The sequence below is a fragment of the Carassius gibelio genome, chromosome A10, assembly GCF_023724105.1.
Source record: "Carassius gibelio isolate Cgi1373 ecotype wild population from Czech Republic chromosome A10, carGib1.2-hapl.c, whole genome shotgun sequence".
In the NCBI taxonomy this organism is placed as follows: Eukaryota; Metazoa; Chordata; class Actinopteri; order Cypriniformes; family Cyprinidae; genus Carassius; species Carassius gibelio.
The window spans coordinates 13,465,770-13,483,243 of record NC_068380.1 but is presented as its reverse complement, the minus strand read 5'-3'; the positions used below and the strand labels follow the sequence as shown (position 1 = coordinate 13,483,243).

Sequence of the window (17,474 nt, the reverse complement as noted above, 5' to 3'; positions counted from 1 at the left end):
AGTGAGGACATTTACTGCATTGACAGTTAAACTCTGTTCTCGCTTAAAACCTTTTGGCCGTGTCAGACCTCCATCGCACATTTTGATAACAACATGGATAAATGCTTTGAGTTATGCAAGTTTGGTAATGTAAGTGTTAAATTATTGCATGTATCACTGTAATTATTTCAGCAACAAAGGTGATTTGAAACATACATATTGCATTGTTTGCTCTTGAATGAACTGATTTTTAAAGAGTTTTGAAAATACACACTTGTGAAAACAGTACTAAAGTGATTAAAATAATAATAAAACAATTTTGTAATAGAAATAAAAAAAGAAAATATTCAAAATATTAATAAATACTATAATAGTACACAAATAATACAAAATAACACAGATTAAGATTTTTTATTTACATTTTCTGATTTAAACAATTAATGAATCACAGGCTTAATGTTTTTGAAAGAAGTCACTGTGTTCACCAAAGCTTAAATATTTTTTTTATTTTTAATTTTTTTTTTTATATAAAAAAAATAGTATTATAATTTAATTAGTGCTGGGCGACGGTTCGAATTTTTTAAATCGTGGTTAATCACATGATGGTCTGCGATTAATCGCAATTAATCTCAGTGTTACGCACAAAACTAATAATGCATTCAAAAGTAGTGTATTGTTCTGCTATATGAACAAAAGTGCAATAACATTTGTTACCCTGGACCACAAAACATAAGTAGCACAGGTATTTTTTTAGCAATAGCCAAAAATACATTGTATGGGTCAAAATTATAAATTTTTCTTTAATGCCTAAAATCATTAGGACATTAAGATCATGTTCCATTAAGCTATTTTGTAAATTTCCTACTGTATACTGTATATATCAAAACTAAATTTTTGATTTGTAGTATGCATTGCTAAGAATTCATTTGGACAACTTTAAAGGCGATTTTCTCAGTATTAAGAATGTTTTTGCACCCTCAGATTCCAGATTTCCAAATAGTTGTATCTCGGCCAAATATTGCCTGATCCTAATAAACCATACATCAATAGAAAGCTTATGTATAAATCTCAATTTTGACTGGTTTTGTGGTCCATGGTCTCATTTGGTTTGCAAACAATTTAAACAAATATTGTGCTTTACATTCAGCATTCCTTTTACATAGTAGCAGTTAAAATATTTATATGAAATCTTAACTTATAACATTAATGTAATTAAATTAAATATTAAAACAAGCTATTTTCCACTGCCAGGACATTAAAGAAAATATTGAATTTTATTTTTTATTTTTTATAGTTTGTTATAGAAAAACAAGTTATTCTCAGAGTCCAGAGTCTCGATCATAACATGCACCTATTAGAGACCTGCACGATCACAGGACCCATCGCTGCAGAGTGAGGCGCGGGACAACACTTGATGTGCGGTTAGAGAATTGTGTGTTTGGAGGATGCGGGAGAATAATTAGGGTGTGCTCACACTATGCAATTTTAACCCCCAAAGCCTGGTTCGTTTAACTAGTGTGATCTTCCTTTTTAGCAGTCCCTGGCTCGGTTGGAAGAGGTGGGCAAGAGTGTGGTTCAGTTATATATAGATCAGTGAGTGTGAGCGCTAACCGTGCCGGAGTGCAGGTCTTCTGATATGTGCTGCATGACTGCATGAATATTTCTGAGCAGCAAAAGTGATAGATGTGTACAGCAATATATTGTGAGAGGGACATGTGTTACTGCATACCATACGACTCAAAGAAAAATAACCGCAAAGTTAACAAAATGGTGCACTCCACTGTGCTAACAGAAAATTCCTATTTCCCATTCATGAAGTTGTGATTACGAGCATGTTGCATTATTTTCTGCGTAACTGCGTAACTTGCCCAGCCTCAAAATTTTATTAATTACTTTCTACTTTACTATATGTTGAAATGTCATTTTTTTCCTTTTTTAGCAGACATTACTAAAGTCTTCAGTCTCACATGATACTTCAGAAATACACCTCAAAAATACCTCAAAACGGTTGTGCAATATTACGTATTACCAACCCCAAACTACTGAACAGTAGTGCAGCGTTCACACCAAATCAAGTGCACAATTATGATGAGTTAGACTGTTAGACTGCCATAAGAATTGCATGAATTCCACCCTGACTGTTTATACTTAAGTTACACTGTAAAACATCAAATACATTTCTGTTTGATTGCCACATTAAAACACATAACAAAACAAAAATCAATACAGGTGATTTTTGCTGGTCATGCTCACCAAGAAAAACTAAATCTGGGAAAAAAAAAAAATAAATAAATTTCAACATTTGTGGTGTGAACATAGCAGTATTGTCTAAATGACATTAATAGGGCAGGTAACTGATTGTGTGCTAACTCACATCATAAGCACCACCCTCACGAGTCAAGGGCAACCCGTAGAAAAAAAGACAGATTACGTATTCATCAAACTGCTGGATCAGGCCACCACAGGCGAGTCCCTAAAGATGAGTGAAGTCACCGAGTGCATTACAAATACAACTATAGTGCAAATTAATGGGGGAAGTGTGGACGTGAGGTCTTTTTATAATAGTCTCATATTAGGTGAGTATGAATTGTAAGGTGCTAAATCCTTGTTTGAGTATTCATACTGTGTGCAGCATGCACATTTCCTTAGGCACGGGATACCCAGCTGACCTACTTAACTTGGTACTGTATCCTACAATGCAACCTACTAAACTTAACCTTCCATTTCTAATCTAACAAATTATTTAAAAGATTTGTAACATTTCTGATGTTTTTGTTGCAAGCAAGCAAGATTATAACTAAGATAACCAAAATTGTAATAGGAACCCCTAGTGTGGTCTGTGGGATGACTAGCACAGCCATTGGATAAATGGCCAATCAATCTGAAAACAGTGTTCAGGAATTGGCTGCTGAGGGTCCGTGGGTTTGACTGTCTTCGTATTAACCTCCTTCTGTTGAGCTGTTTGCTGTTGCCTGGTAACCAGCCACTTCTTCTTTCAGAGGGATGCATTTTAGAAGTGTGCAGACACAATGTTGAACGTTGCAAAAATGCAGTGATTATCCTAAACAGTCGGTTGCGTCCATATGTGTAACGGAATATCATATTACAATTTAGCAAAATTATCAGTCAAATGTTTTAACCCTGTGCACTGCTCTGATTCTCTTGGTAAGTTTCACTGCAAGCTGAGAGCTGAGCTGAATCTCCTGCAGACTTTGGTGCTGAGAGCCGCAGTTTGGAGATTGACTCGTGAATATGCATCATTCCAGCGAAAGACAGATCGGAGAGAGGGACAGAGAGAGAGAGAGCGAGAGAGAGAGAGAGAGAGAGTAGCATACCAAAGTAGAAGAGGAGGTGAGAAGGCGGTGCAGGGGAAAAGATAGTTAGATAATTTTATCAATAATTTTTTCTCTTCTCAAGCAGTAGTCAGTGTCATTCCTCCACAAATGCTTCTGTGTGCACAAAGCATCTAAACCTCAGAGCCCCATTTGTCCTTTCCATTCCTCACAAGAATGCGTGTTTCTGTCACTACACTATTTGTATCTAAAACAAGCATAATGTTTGGTGAAGTATGGTAAAATAGTTAATCAGCTGTGCTTCACAGGGCTCCACTGTTAGCCTACATCAATATCCCACAAACATAAAAACAATATTCTGCGTTGTGCATGGTTGCACCTTACAACAGACTACAGACAACTAACCGCCTGTTTAACCAGAGGACGTACTGCTGAAAACAAAATTAGGCGACGAGAGGACATTTGTACCTCAAACAGAATTTAGTGATTAGCTAAAACTAATGAGCTTTGGCTTTTAATAATATTAGCCAACGGATTACATTGAAGCAGGAGGGTGACGCATAGAAGTTATAACTTATGCCAGGAAATCCCTAATATGGGCAAAAGTGTCCAGAAATCGCTGCAAATGTTTTTTCCTGATTAAATGTGAAGACAATACACATGATTGTGTCAGTATATGGTTCATATGTGTCTGACTTCCCCAGATAATAAAAAAAATAAAGTATATGAATAATGCAGTGCTTATTGACATATGCTATAATTTATTACAGCATAGAAGCTAAAAAAAAAAAAAAATATTTCCTTGCTTTATCCTGTGATAAAAATTGAAAAAAGTGGAACTTCAAGCTTACTTTTTTTTCCAACAATACGTTTTCTTTGTACAAATTTCACTTAATGGTGGAGCTTTGAGCTTACTTTATCAGTAAGTCTAACCGAGTAGAGTAGATAGAATAGTATAAATTCATATAATGTAAAATTTAAAATTGTTATAAATTGTCATGAGACCATGTATCAACTCCTGCCAATCGACGAACCACTTCTTTTGTCTCTATAATCGTTTACTCTGAAATAGAAATAAACAGGTCAAGTTAATCATGCTAAATCTTGACATTGATTGTCTGCAGCGGGTATAAAAATATGAGAATGTGTCCACTTTATTCAGATTTGTCAGTTACATGTGCAAAATCACCTTCTCCACTTATCAGATACCAACACCACAAACATACATGGTTTCTCTTTGAATTTATAATTACGCGATTAGCGTCCACATCGAAAACTGAAATGCATTTGTGTTTCAAAAACACAAATATCTCAAATCAAACATCCTCAAGAGGTGCGCTGCAGAGCGTGAATCATAATTGAGGGATTCTGCTCTAGCTGGTGGTGAAAGTGTAAAAACTGCTGAAATAAATACTTGTGTGGAATTAGGAACCTAATTAGGGTAATCTGTTTCTTCAAATAGGACAGATTTGATGAAGGGCTGGTAGATGCAGAGAAAGAGAAAGCAAGCGAGGTGAGGGGGTAATGCGAACAGCAAAATGCAGGAAAAGCTTAGGCCCGTATAAGAAAATAGCGCTAACCCACAAGGCCCATTGACAGCACATTCTCTCTTCCCCAGAGTTCATTAATTAGTTAATTAGTTAATTAGTCTGAGCAGATGGCTGTGGTACACAAATCAGCAGCTCTGAGGGGCAGCTGGGCAGAGATGGAAGGTAAGGCCGCCTCAGATCTGGAGAGAACTTCCACGTTGGTGGAGCGCTAATGCTAATGCAGATAGCCTGCCGCAGTACACAGCGCACATGTGCACGAGCACTCACAGCTCACTGTGGCCTTCTGCCATCCCCTCCTCAGAGCGTGTGTAAGGAATTTCAGATAAACGCACATGTGTATGAAGCTTCAGAAACACACAGGATACTGAAACCAACACTGTGTTTATGTGTGTGTGAGCAGCATTAGCATTGGTTTGAATGAATTCTTTGCTTCACTGCAGATTGAAAAAGGCACTTCTGACGGCTATTTTTAGCATGTTCACATCTCCCCTCTGTCTCTATTCTTTCACTTGTTCTGTCTCTCTCTCCACCTCTCCCCCTTTCTATGGCTCTCTTTAATTTTATCTCTCTTTTGCTGTGTAAAGGTGCATATAGCTCATACAGTTCTGGCTGGTCTCTGTGCACATGGGAGATGGATAGGGTCCAATTTTGTGCTAAACCTGCTCTTATGATGTGAGACACTGCTCTGTATCTACTTTTTATGCTTCCTTTGTGCAATTTATTTATTTTTGAAAATGCTTCATCCAGTCCAATCATCCAGTGGGGCTGGAATGGCAAGACACAAACACATAATCCTCTTCCCTGCTATAGAAAAACCTGTTTAAAGCAGAATAGAAAGAAAGGGAGAGAGACAGATAATACACTGAAAGGTTACTCTTATTCATCCAAATACCTGCTAAAAATCATCTTTTGTGCAACCTTTCAGGGCAGTGCAGATGTATTTGTGTTTTTGTACAATATTGACTATACCACATACTCAGTGTATGCACATTTTTTTTTGTATGCATGGATATCTGCTGACCACTTGCCAAAATGTGCAGTGTGTACTCTGTGGCACAATGTCAACCTTTTTTATTGACACTTATTATTTATTTTATTATAATTTTTTTTTTTTTTTGACAAACTTCTATACTAAATGTTTTTACACAGACTAAAATTCTGGATTACATTTTTAAGGGCTATAGATTAAGTAACAGTGTATATTACAATGATTAAATGCATTTTTATTGGTTCACTATTGCCTAATGACCATTTAGTTAGAGGACCATTCCTTGTGTCATGACAAGAAAATCAGCATTAGTAATTCTGATTCGCTTTATATAAGCTTAAACTGTGTGAATCAATGCACTGATCTGAAACAGTTTTATTTCAGTTATTTAAATTTACCTTATTGCAGTTATTTGCCATAAATATTATATTATATTATATGGCTGAAATAATGGGATTTCTGATAAAATAATATTTTTAACTCAAGTTAATACATAAACACTTCATCACAATGCTTTTTTCTCTTACATCTCAGAATATTCTAGACACTATTCTACACTGAATCTTCTCTATTCGTACACAGGCTGAATGAGAATAGCTAATACAAGATGCGTTTGATCAGTGTATGAAATAAACACTTGAGAACACACACAGGCCAAAACTACTTCACTCTGTTTCATTTACATTCTTAGTCTGTTTAGATTTATATTCAATCTGTAATTCTTGAAGGTAAACTTAGCCTGGCCTTCCGCATTCATTATGCGTTCATGGAAAAAGGCAGGCAAACCCATCTCAGTGCAGAAACAACCCAAATACAGTTCTTTCACACTATGCATGAAACATTCCTTATGAATCTTTGATATGACACCTAAACCAAACTCGAAACTTAAGTGTACTTTAATGTTGTTACTATTCAGTCATAATTGGGTCTTTTTTTACAGTTTAGTGCCACTTAAAGTGGAATATAGTTTTTCACTTCTCCCCGATTGGGTTATTGTAATTCTTATATCCTAAAATCACCTTTCAGTATCTTTAAATTGACAAAGAGCAGTACTCCACTTCTAGAGTTTCTGCTGTTTCTTCTTCCTGATTAAATTACTGTAATTCTTCTATTCCGGATGAGGCCATTTAATGTGTTAAAGTTGACATAGAGTAGAGCACCATATCTAGATGCTAATAAAGAATAAAAAAAAAAAATAAATGGAGAGAATAAAATCAATATTCTTCTAAAATCTCTCTGATGGCTTCATATAATTCACAAAATAGATTTTTAGCTCTATACAGTTGTACAACCACTACAACTTCCTCCCTTTCTTTTCATCACAACCTTTTCCTTTATGTTCTCTAAAAAATAAATCAGCTTTATAGATGAAAAACCAGTTTAATAATTCAGGAACTAAATGAGAATAATGCTCCTTCTAAAACTCAATACACCAGTGATCAGTCTTTACTGTATTGTTCTTTAAATCAACTTAATATTCAAATATGAAGGTATATATACATATACCATCATATTTGGTTATTATTTATCATATTAAGAAAATCACTAGAATTATGAGCAATCCCTGCAATCCCGCACCAAAATTCAAGCCCTGTGTTAAATACTGTAAATACTGCACAAACATTCACACATGAAATTGTATGGAATTTTTCACACAATATCACTCAAAATCTAATTTGCACTTACATTCAAAAATGGCATGTCAAGACATGTTGCAGCAGTTTTGGCATGAGAATCAATGACATTCGACTTCACTTATGCCAAATATGGTGCAACATTAATTGACATGCCATGTTTAAAAGTATGAGTGAGATTTGACGTTCATTATGGTGGAGGGGGGGGGGGGATTTTCAGCAAACTTTGACACTTTTATGATGCTTTTTATTTTATTTCGGAGCTTGACAGTCCATTTTGTCATTCAAAAAAGACAACCAGACCATACTGAAAACTATCTTCTTTCGTGTGCCAAAGGAAGACCACATATAAGTTCAGAACATGGGATGAGTAATCGATGACTGAAGTCTTGGTGTTAAATGTCATAAATACAATTTAAATTAACAAGAACTATCATAAGACAACAATGTTTAGCTCTTATGGTACGTGGAGACAATTATACACACAAATGGGGCATTAAAAGACTTGCTATAATGTTATACTCACCCAGAACGCCCAACCTGTAGTTCATAGTGACGACAATCACGTTTCCATAGGCAGCAAGAACACTTGCATCAAACATGTTTCCCGTTCCCTCCATGTATGAACCACCATGGATAAACAACATCACAGGCTTCTTCCGACGATCTCTTATATCTGTGTAAAACATAAACGTGCATAAAAATGATTAAGCACAATGTTAACATATGTTATATAAAAACAGTAAAATAAACAGTAAAGACCTGCTTAGTGAGTAAACTGTGAAAGCCTGATATTATGCACTTAAAGGGATACTCCACCCAAAAATGTAAATCTTTTGATTAATTACTTACCCCCATGTCGTTCCAAACCTGTGAAAGCTTTGTTGATCTTCAGAACACAATTTAAGATATTTTGGATGAAAACCAGGAGGCTTATGACTGTGATATCAGTGGTTCAACCATAACATTATAAAGCAACGAGAATACTGTTTGTAAGCTTAGAAAAAACAAAAATAACGACTAATGACTTTATTCAACAATTCCTTTGTCAACAGTCTCTTCTGTGTCTCTCCACATCACTCAAACTGCCTAAACCTTTCTGTGTCAGCCATGCCACAAGGATGCACTGTTTTCTTTCAATACAAAAACATGAATACATGTGGAAACACACACCTTTGTGGAGCAGCTGACACGGGTGAAATGCTCGTTTTCATTCAATATCCTGTTAATCTTGAGTAGTACTGCATCCTTCATAACTCCAAAAACTCTTTAGTTTTATTATATTCATAAGAGAAAGATAGTCTGTACCGATTTTTCCCGGAAAACACGACCGACTGGAGGCGTGGCGTGTGGGCGGAGCTAAAGAATCACGAGCGCCAGTAGGCTTTTGCGTTGAGAGTGTTTGGAAGCTGACATTACCTTGAGAAAAAAAACATCATCCAAAACAAACCATGGCTAACAGTCAGATTCAGCCGTTTATTTATGATCCAGAATCAGATCCCGAGGCTGAAACTGAACAAGAGCAGCAGCAGCAACGACTCGCTCCGAGTGGGGCTCGAACCCGGGTCTCTGATGGGAGGCGGACGCACTAACAAGGAGGCAGAGATATTTTAAGCAGTTTTACTCACCGCCTGCGGTTCCAACACACGACCGTGACCCTTTTTCGTTGGGATTGCATCATCCTTAAGAAATAAACGATACGCAAATCCGTTGTCAAACTGGGCCTTGTTTGTAAAACAAGCATCTTCGAAATGCAGGGAACACTTGCACAACTCCGTTGATGCTCTGTAAAAATAAACTCCATCCACTGGTCCCTTAATGCTGTTTTTTCTTTGGTAATCTGTGCAGGGTTGTCTTGCCCTGGCAACCAAAAACACACTCCTTTTGTGACATTTCGCGACGCTCTCCCTCTGATCAGTGATTGTCTGTGCTCAGCCTCTCATTGCTCTGCTATACTGGAGCGCAAGCTCTTCCGGAAGAAGTGCCCTTAAGACCCACATAAGGAAATTCCTCTCCATCTAACGTCACACAGAGCCATACTCGAAAAAAACTTTCCGAAACTTGTGACAAACCGGAAGGAGTATTTTTGGAACAGAAATACTCCTTCAAACGTACAACTTAATTTTTGAAACTTTGTCCATGTTTAGCATGGGAATCCAACTCTTTAACAGTGTAAAAAACTCAGTATGCATGAAATAGCATTTCACCCCCCCTTTAAGCAGTTTACTTGGCAGTCTATGGGACAGTCACGACTAGAGTTGGGTCCGAGTCCACCTTTGTCGAGTACGAGTCAAGACCAAGTCCACAAACATCGAGTCCAAGTCCGAGTCCGAGTCCAAAAGGGGCCGAGTTGGACTCAAGTCCGAGTTCTTAAAGGCCGAGTCCGAGTCGAGTCCGCTCGAGTCCAGAAAGTAATTAAATTTAAAAAAGAGTATAAATTGGTATTGTACATTTTTACATTCTATTAATATTTTAACCTTTCAACCCATTAAACCAATGACAATATAAAAATGTAATAAAAAAAATACCACTGTTACATCTAGTCATTGCCATTGAACATTTTTATTTTATGTCAACCTAACTAGTTTCCTATCAAAAAAGGTTTCAAAGGTTTTATTGTATTACAAGTGCATGAAAATACAAATGAACCTGTTTTATTATTGTATCACACTATATTGTCCTCCAGTTAAAGATGACATTTCAGTTATTTAATGCCTCTCCCCCACATTTGACAGAGGTAAAGTGCAGCCAATGAGGAGATCCTTAATGATGGCATTATGAATTTCTTGTTGTCTTGGAGAACTTGCATCATAAAGTTGCATTGCTTGTTTGGTCAGTTCTGGTCTTGCAAATCCTGCAATGCTGAGCTGTGCAGCATCTGTTGGTTGCTGCTGCTGTCTTTGGTACTCGGTTGCATCGGTTTTCGGATCACCAGTACACTGAACCGAAAACCGTTTCTTTCGGAGGCGTCCGATTTGAGAACCGATGAACTGATGATACTGCGCATGCGTGTAATTTTTCAAGTATTTTGTTAAACATCGGAAAGTGTGATAAAACTATAAAAAAAAAAAAAAAAAAAAATATATATATATATATATATATATATATATATATATATATATATATATATATATACGTTTTTTTTTTTTTAAGATCGGGGCTACATGTTTCTAATCTGTATATTGTAGATTATGTATGGGCCAAAGGGGTTTTCAGGGAAGTTAGACAATAATTAAGACTCTAAAGACATGTTTAATATGAATAAGGGATGATTTATGAAATATCTGTACTGTATTTATAGTTAATGATGACAGATTCACAAACTGAGTTTGTAGTAAACAGAACATGAACACGAGTAGAGCAGCTGATGATACTGAACTGCAGCACGTGCCGGTGTCCTGACATTTTATCCTACCCTGTCAGATTTTCCTACCCGGGTTTTGAGCGATTCGCGTTCTCGAGTCAAGAACCGGTTGTATCAGTTTTCAGATCATCAGTAAACTGAACCGAAAACCGTTTCTTTCGGACGCGTCCGATTCGAGAACCGAGGAGCTGATGATACTGCGCATTCGTGATTCAGCATGAAGCCGAATGACTCACAGCGCGTCTGAACCGAACTGATTCTTTTGGTGATTGATTCTGAACTGATTTTGTGCTAATGTAATGAGTGCGGGTAAACCGAGGGCTTGAAGGAACGGCACTCTGACGAAACGTAAGTTCATTTAATAACAAATAAATCGCAATGGATTATGTATCCGGTGAACTGTTTTTTTTTCAACCGGTTTATTAAATCAAACCGTCCGAAAGAACCGGTTCGCGGAAAAGAATCGAACTTCCCATCACTAATCCACATTGATATCCAGTGAGTGGTGCGTGTGTTTCGTCTGCAAGCAGGAGACTTCTGCCTTCCGGTGTGGTGCAGTAAAATGACAGAAGGGGAGACATTCATTAATTTATCATTTCAATTTTATGCTGGTTTTATTGTTACACGTGACGCGGACTCGACTGTACTCGGAATATTTTCCGAGTCCAAAATGTTCAAGTCCGTGTCAAGTCCGAGTACAAATTCACCCGAGTGCGTGACAAGTCCGAGTTCATTCAAAATTGGACTCGAGTCCGGACTCGAGTCCGAGTCCAAGTTCGAGTACCCCAACTCTAGTCACGACCCTCCTGCTTTTCATCCAAAATATCTTAAATTGTGTTCCGAAGACGAATAAAGCTTTTACAGGTTTGGAACGACTTGGGGGTAAGGTGATTAATGACAAAATGTTCAGGGTGGAGTATCCCTTTAAGAGCTCTTGATTACATAAAAAAAGATTGTTATTTTTAAACCATGCATGTTACATTAAAAATTAAGAAATATATAGTTCATATATACTGCAGTTCAAAGGTTTGGGATCAGTAAGATTTTGGCATGTTTTTAAAAGTCTGTAATGCTCACCAAGGCAGCATATACTTAATCAAAATTACAGCAAAAACAGTAGAATTGTGGAATAATTTTACAATTTTAAATAATGATTTTATTGTTTAATACTTTTTAATATGTAATTTAATATGTAATCAGCCATTACTCTCATTCTAACAAGCTGATTTGGTTCTCAAGAAACATTTCTGATTATAATCCTATTATATTATTATTGCCTATTATTATTTCATATTTTGTTGAAACCGGTTGTGCTGCGTAATATCTTTGTGAAAATCTATTCATGAATAGAAAGTTCACAGTAACAGAATTTATTTGAGATTTAAATAAATTATTAGAAACATATACTCTTATATTCATATTAATATAAGTATTCATTTCTTTCTCATTTTTTTTCTAATCTTACCAACCCATAATTTAATGGTATTGTATTTAACATCACAAATGTACAGTAGAGCTATAGATTAATGCAGGAATTGTCTATTTGCTGTAATTTGTAAAATAATAAGGTATATGAACACATTTGATCCTTGTTTAGAGTGCTGATGCCCCAGTTTTTTAGTTAGAAGATATGTTAGGATTAGAACAACAGCTTACTGTTTATTATATTCTACACAGTGTTCACACTGTATACTGCCTACTCTTTTTCTAAAAAAAAAAAAAAAAGATTGTGGAACAGTATTAATAGTGTGTTATCATTTGATGGTCAGATCAAATAATGACTCAAGGAAGAGAAGCTAAAAAACAGTGGTTGATATTGCTTCCAGTTCACTAGTCACTCTTAAAATAGAAGGTCAGGTTGAGCGCACTGCATTATGGGATACTCTACTTTGTGAGTTCTGTAAGTGCTGTTGCATATGGCATATAATGGCAAATTTTGTAGGTCATACCGCAGAAGTAGAATAGCATGTTAGCACACGATTCCTGACCACATGCTCAGTCGTCTCCTCGCACTCTGGGATCATTTGTCATTTCGCCTGCCTTGCATTTGCTCATCATTTCTGCACACTGCTGGCACAGTCTGTCTGTTTCTCTTCCAAAACACTGTTGCTTCTGTATCTCTGTATCAGTTAGTATACAGTGTGTGTGTTTCTCTCTTTCTCCTCTCAGTGTACTTGGAATACAAAAGCTCCAATAGGTCAGATTGGTCTTTTGACCCTCTTCCATCATCTAACATATTGGATTCCCCTCTAGGTGCTGCAATGGTAGAGTCCCTACCTTTCGCGCTAAATCGTTTGGTACCTTCTCTGTCCTTCGACCACATCTGAATTCCCCCATTGCAAGTCTCCAGATATGTATAGTATATTCTGTCTGTTTTAGATTCACATCTATATGTACTGGTTAATGGTAAAGGATGTTCCCTTGTTTTTGAGTTGCACATGCTCATGCATATATACATATGCTCTCAGGGATGCTTGTGTGTGTATGAATGTGTGTGAGTGCGAGGGCATTCAGAGATGTCCAGTTAGCCAGTGCTTCTGTGGTGTGCAAGCGCTGTAGATAATTCATATGAAAACCAGACCATGCAGAAACATAAATAACTTCCACGACATCTGTTTACCCCGAGAGAGAAGGAGGGGGTCTGAGAGAAAGAAAGCGAGTGGGTGAGAGAGATGGGGGATATCATAAAAGCAAGGGGGAGACAGATAAAGAGAGAGAGAGAGAGAGAGAGAGAGTGAAAGAGAGAGACAGGAAGAGATCGAGATGTGAAAAGGAAATGGCACACAAAAAAAGAATAAAATAAAAGTTACACAGACCAAGGTCCTTTCACGGACACACAAAATCACACACACACAGGCAGCTGTGATGCTGAGTCGCTATGGAAACTGCCTCATCTCTCTCTCTCTGTCTAATAGAAGCTCACCAGCACTGACTCACTCATGCCTGTTGCCACGGAAACAAATTCTACGCACGTATTTGCACGCCTGCCTGCATCACCACCTGAATCTCGGGTTAAAAACGCATTACAGCGACTGCACCCTCAAACACACTTTTTCATCTTAATCTTTGCATGCACACAAACACCTCTTCTTGTAGACAGAGATATCTCTTCATACAAACAAACACACACGTCACACAAAACCTATGTGCAATAACGCGTGAACATGCTTGCACACTCGTGCACAAGTACGGGCACTCGTATGAACACATTTCTGGGTTCACTTTTGTATGCTGAGACCAATGGAAATATATAAATAAAGTTCAATTATCCCAGTTTTAACAGAATGTCTCTTTCACACAAGACTAATATTAGACTGTTAGATTTATCTTTGATACGTGTTGTTTCACACCCTCGACGCAGCTGAACGGTGTAAGAGTTACTTGGTAGATGTTGGCGTTGAAGCAATGACACCTCCGATTCAGCCAATCAGATAAGACTGGGTGGATCAAGTGTGCTGTTCACAGCCAATCAGATGATGGGACCTCTTTTTCAGGATGGAACTGCTTTTTGTGTCATCGTGAAGCAACACCATGATACCCGTAGGAAAGACAAATCACAATTCACACTTGTTTCTCCAAGGCATCATTGCAATTAAATGGAGAGCTAGCGGGGATTTAAGGTATAGTAATCTTATACTGTATGTGCAATAACATTCAAAAATGTTCAGAGAATGTTTTAAAAGAAAAGTTTACTTTTATTTATTAATCTTGAAGTGACAGTTAATACATTTATAATACTAATTTCTTCTCTACAAATTCCTACTCTAAATAAATGCTAACATTGATAATGATCAGAAATGTTTCTTGAGCAACAAATAAGCTTATTCAAATGAATTCTAAAGGGTCATATAACACGGAAGACTGTAGTAATGCCTGCTGAAAATTCAGTTTTGAATCACAGGAATAATTTACATTTCATAGAAACATTTCATTGTTTACGTATGACTTCAGAAGACTTGGAATAGCGCAGATGAGTCATTTGGACTGCTTTTATAGAGCCTGAGCTTTGGCAACTTCTCAATTTCACTGCATGGAGCAGCTCGTACATTCGGCGAAACATCTTCTTTTGTGTTCCAAGCAAGCAAGAAACTTTGGAAGTACATAAGCATGAGTAGATTATGCTTGGGTTTGTCAATAATACTGAACAAGTGTAGAATCAAATATTGTAAAAACAGATTTCTCCAAGCAGACTTTTTCTTTTCCCTGCTGCGGTATTGGGATATTTTTTGTGTGTGATGCATCGAAGAGAAGCACACAGAATCCACAAACATCTTATCTGGGACAACCCAGCTTACGAATCCATGAGTATAATCTTGTGTGTGTGTGTGCATGTGCGTGTGTATAAGTGAGGGAATAATGGGGAGACACAGGAAGAGAGAGAGAGACCATATGCAATGCATTAGCCTCAATATGGGATGGAAAGAGTTTGAAATAAAGCGAGAGAGAGAGAGAGCGAGAGCGAGAGAGTGAGAGAGCAAGCACAACGCCCAGATCCTTTCAACAGAGGCCTTAGTATCCTGTCCGCATCAAAACATCCTCAAAATACAAGAACGCTATTCTGTCTCTCCTCCTCCATGCCTGCATCTCTCTCTCTTCCTCTCCTATGCCGCACCTCCCCCTCCCTCTTTCCCTTGATCTCCTGCTTTTCCTTTTACTCTCTCCCCCTCTCCTCAACTCTCTGCCTCTCTGCTCTCATTATGGGACTTTCTACACCTCTCCAGCTTTTTGTTCTTTTCCGTCAGGGCTTTTCTCAGTGTTATTTACAGGAAAGTAAAGCAGAGAAACAGGTGAACGTGAATGGGACTCGACGGATCCCCGTGAGCCACTGGCTCTTGTATGTCGTGAGCAAATACGCTACCTTTTTGAGCCACAACCATCCCTCCCATCTTGTTTCTGTCTGCCGCCCACACATCCTCTCTCGCTTTCAAATCTCCATGAATCTCGTTTCATCATATACTAGTCTTTATCATGAGATTTTTTTTTTAGCAATCTTTCCCCCTCTGTGCTCTCAAATTGGTGATCTGAGCGTACCCCCTCTCCTCTTCTCTTTTGCTCTCCTCCTTCCCTCCATCACTGCTGCGTGTTTCCTCTCCTCTTCTCTCCCGTGTTCAGAGACGCAAAATTGGATTAGCTGGCAGTGTCTCTATTTAAACCTCTGCAATTAGAGACGCCCGGATTCTGAGAACTGTGAACACAAGCCCTGCACATGTACAGACATATGTGCTATAAAGAGTGAAAGTCATTTCAAATGGAAAGAGCATAAGCATGGAGTAGCGATAAACGCCTGCTAATTGTTCCATTGTCTATTACCTTAATATACAGGTCCTTCTCAAAAAATTTTTCATTCATTCATTGCATTTTCATTCATTGCATACCAACTGACATATTTCAGGTCTTTTATTGTTTTAATACTGATGATTTTGGCATACAGTTCATGAAAACCCAAAATTCCTATCTCAAAAAAATTGCATATTTCATCTGACCAATAAAAGAAATGTGTTTTTAATACAAAAAAGTCAACCTTCAAATAATTATGTTCAGTTATGCACTCAATACTTGGTCGGGAATCCTTTTGCAGAAATGACTGCTTCAATGCGGCGTGGCATGGAGGCAATCAGCCTGTGGCACTGCTGAGGTGTTATGGAGGCCCAGGATGCTTCGATAGCGGCCTTAAGTTCATCCAGAGTGTTGGGTCTTGTGTCTCTCAAGTTTCTCTTCACAATATCCCACAGATTCTCTATGGGGTTCAGGTCAGGAGAGTTGGCAGGCCAATTGAGCACAGTAATACCATGGTCAGTAAACCATTAACCAGTGGTTTTGGCACTGTGAGCAGGTGCCAGGTCGTGCTGAAAAATGAAATCTTCATCTCCATAAAGCTTTTCAGCAGATGGAAGCATGAAGTGCTCCAAAATCTCCTGATAGCCAGATGCATTGACCCTTCCCTTGATAAAACACAGTGGACCAACACCAGCAGCTGACATGGCACCCCAGACCATCACTGACTGTGGGTACTTGACACTGGACTTTCATGCATTTTGGCATTTCCTTATCCCCAGTCTTCCTCCAGACTCTGGCACATTTATTTCTGAATGACATGCAAAATTTTCTTTAATCCGACAAAAGTACTTTGGACCACTGAGCAACAGTCCAGTGCTGCTTCTCTGTAGCCCATTTCCTGCACACGCCTGGGCACGGTGGCTCTGGATGTTTCTACTCCAGACTCAGTCCACTGCTTCCGCAGGTCCCCCAAGGTCTGGAATCGGTCCTTCTCCACAATCTTCCTCAGGATCCGGTCACCTCTTCTCGTTGTGCAGCTTTTTTGCCACACTTTTTCCTTCCCACAGACTTCCCACTGAGGTGCCTTGATACAGCACTCTGGGAACATCCTATTCGTTCAGAAATTTCTTTCTGTGTCTTACCCTCTCGCTTGAAGGTGTCAATGATGGCCTTCTGGACAGCAGTCAGGTCGGCAGTCTTACCCATGATTGCGGTTTTGAGTAATGAACCAGGCTGGGAGTTTTTAAAAGCCTCAGGAATCTTTTGCAGGTGTTTAGAGTTAATTAGTTGATTCAGATGATTAGGTTAATAGCTCGTTTAGAGAACCTTTTCATGATATGCAAATTTTTTGAGATCGTAATTTTGGGTTTTCATGAGCTGTATGCCAAA

General features: G+C 38.0%; 1 protein-coding gene across 1 annotated transcript in view; it reads right to left on the bottom strand.

The window, feature by feature from the left end:
- LOC128021234 (neuroligin-2-like) overlaps nucleotides 1–17,474 on the bottom strand; it is a 50,112-nt gene that overhangs the window by 14,426 nt on the left and 18,212 nt on the right. Inside the window, exon 3 of the mRNA XM_052608291.1 lies at nucleotides 7,971–8,120. Within this exon, the coding sequence (XP_052464251.1) occupies nucleotides 7,971–8,120 (150 nt within the window). The remainder of the gene's footprint in view (nucleotides 1–7,970; nucleotides 8,121–17,474) is intronic.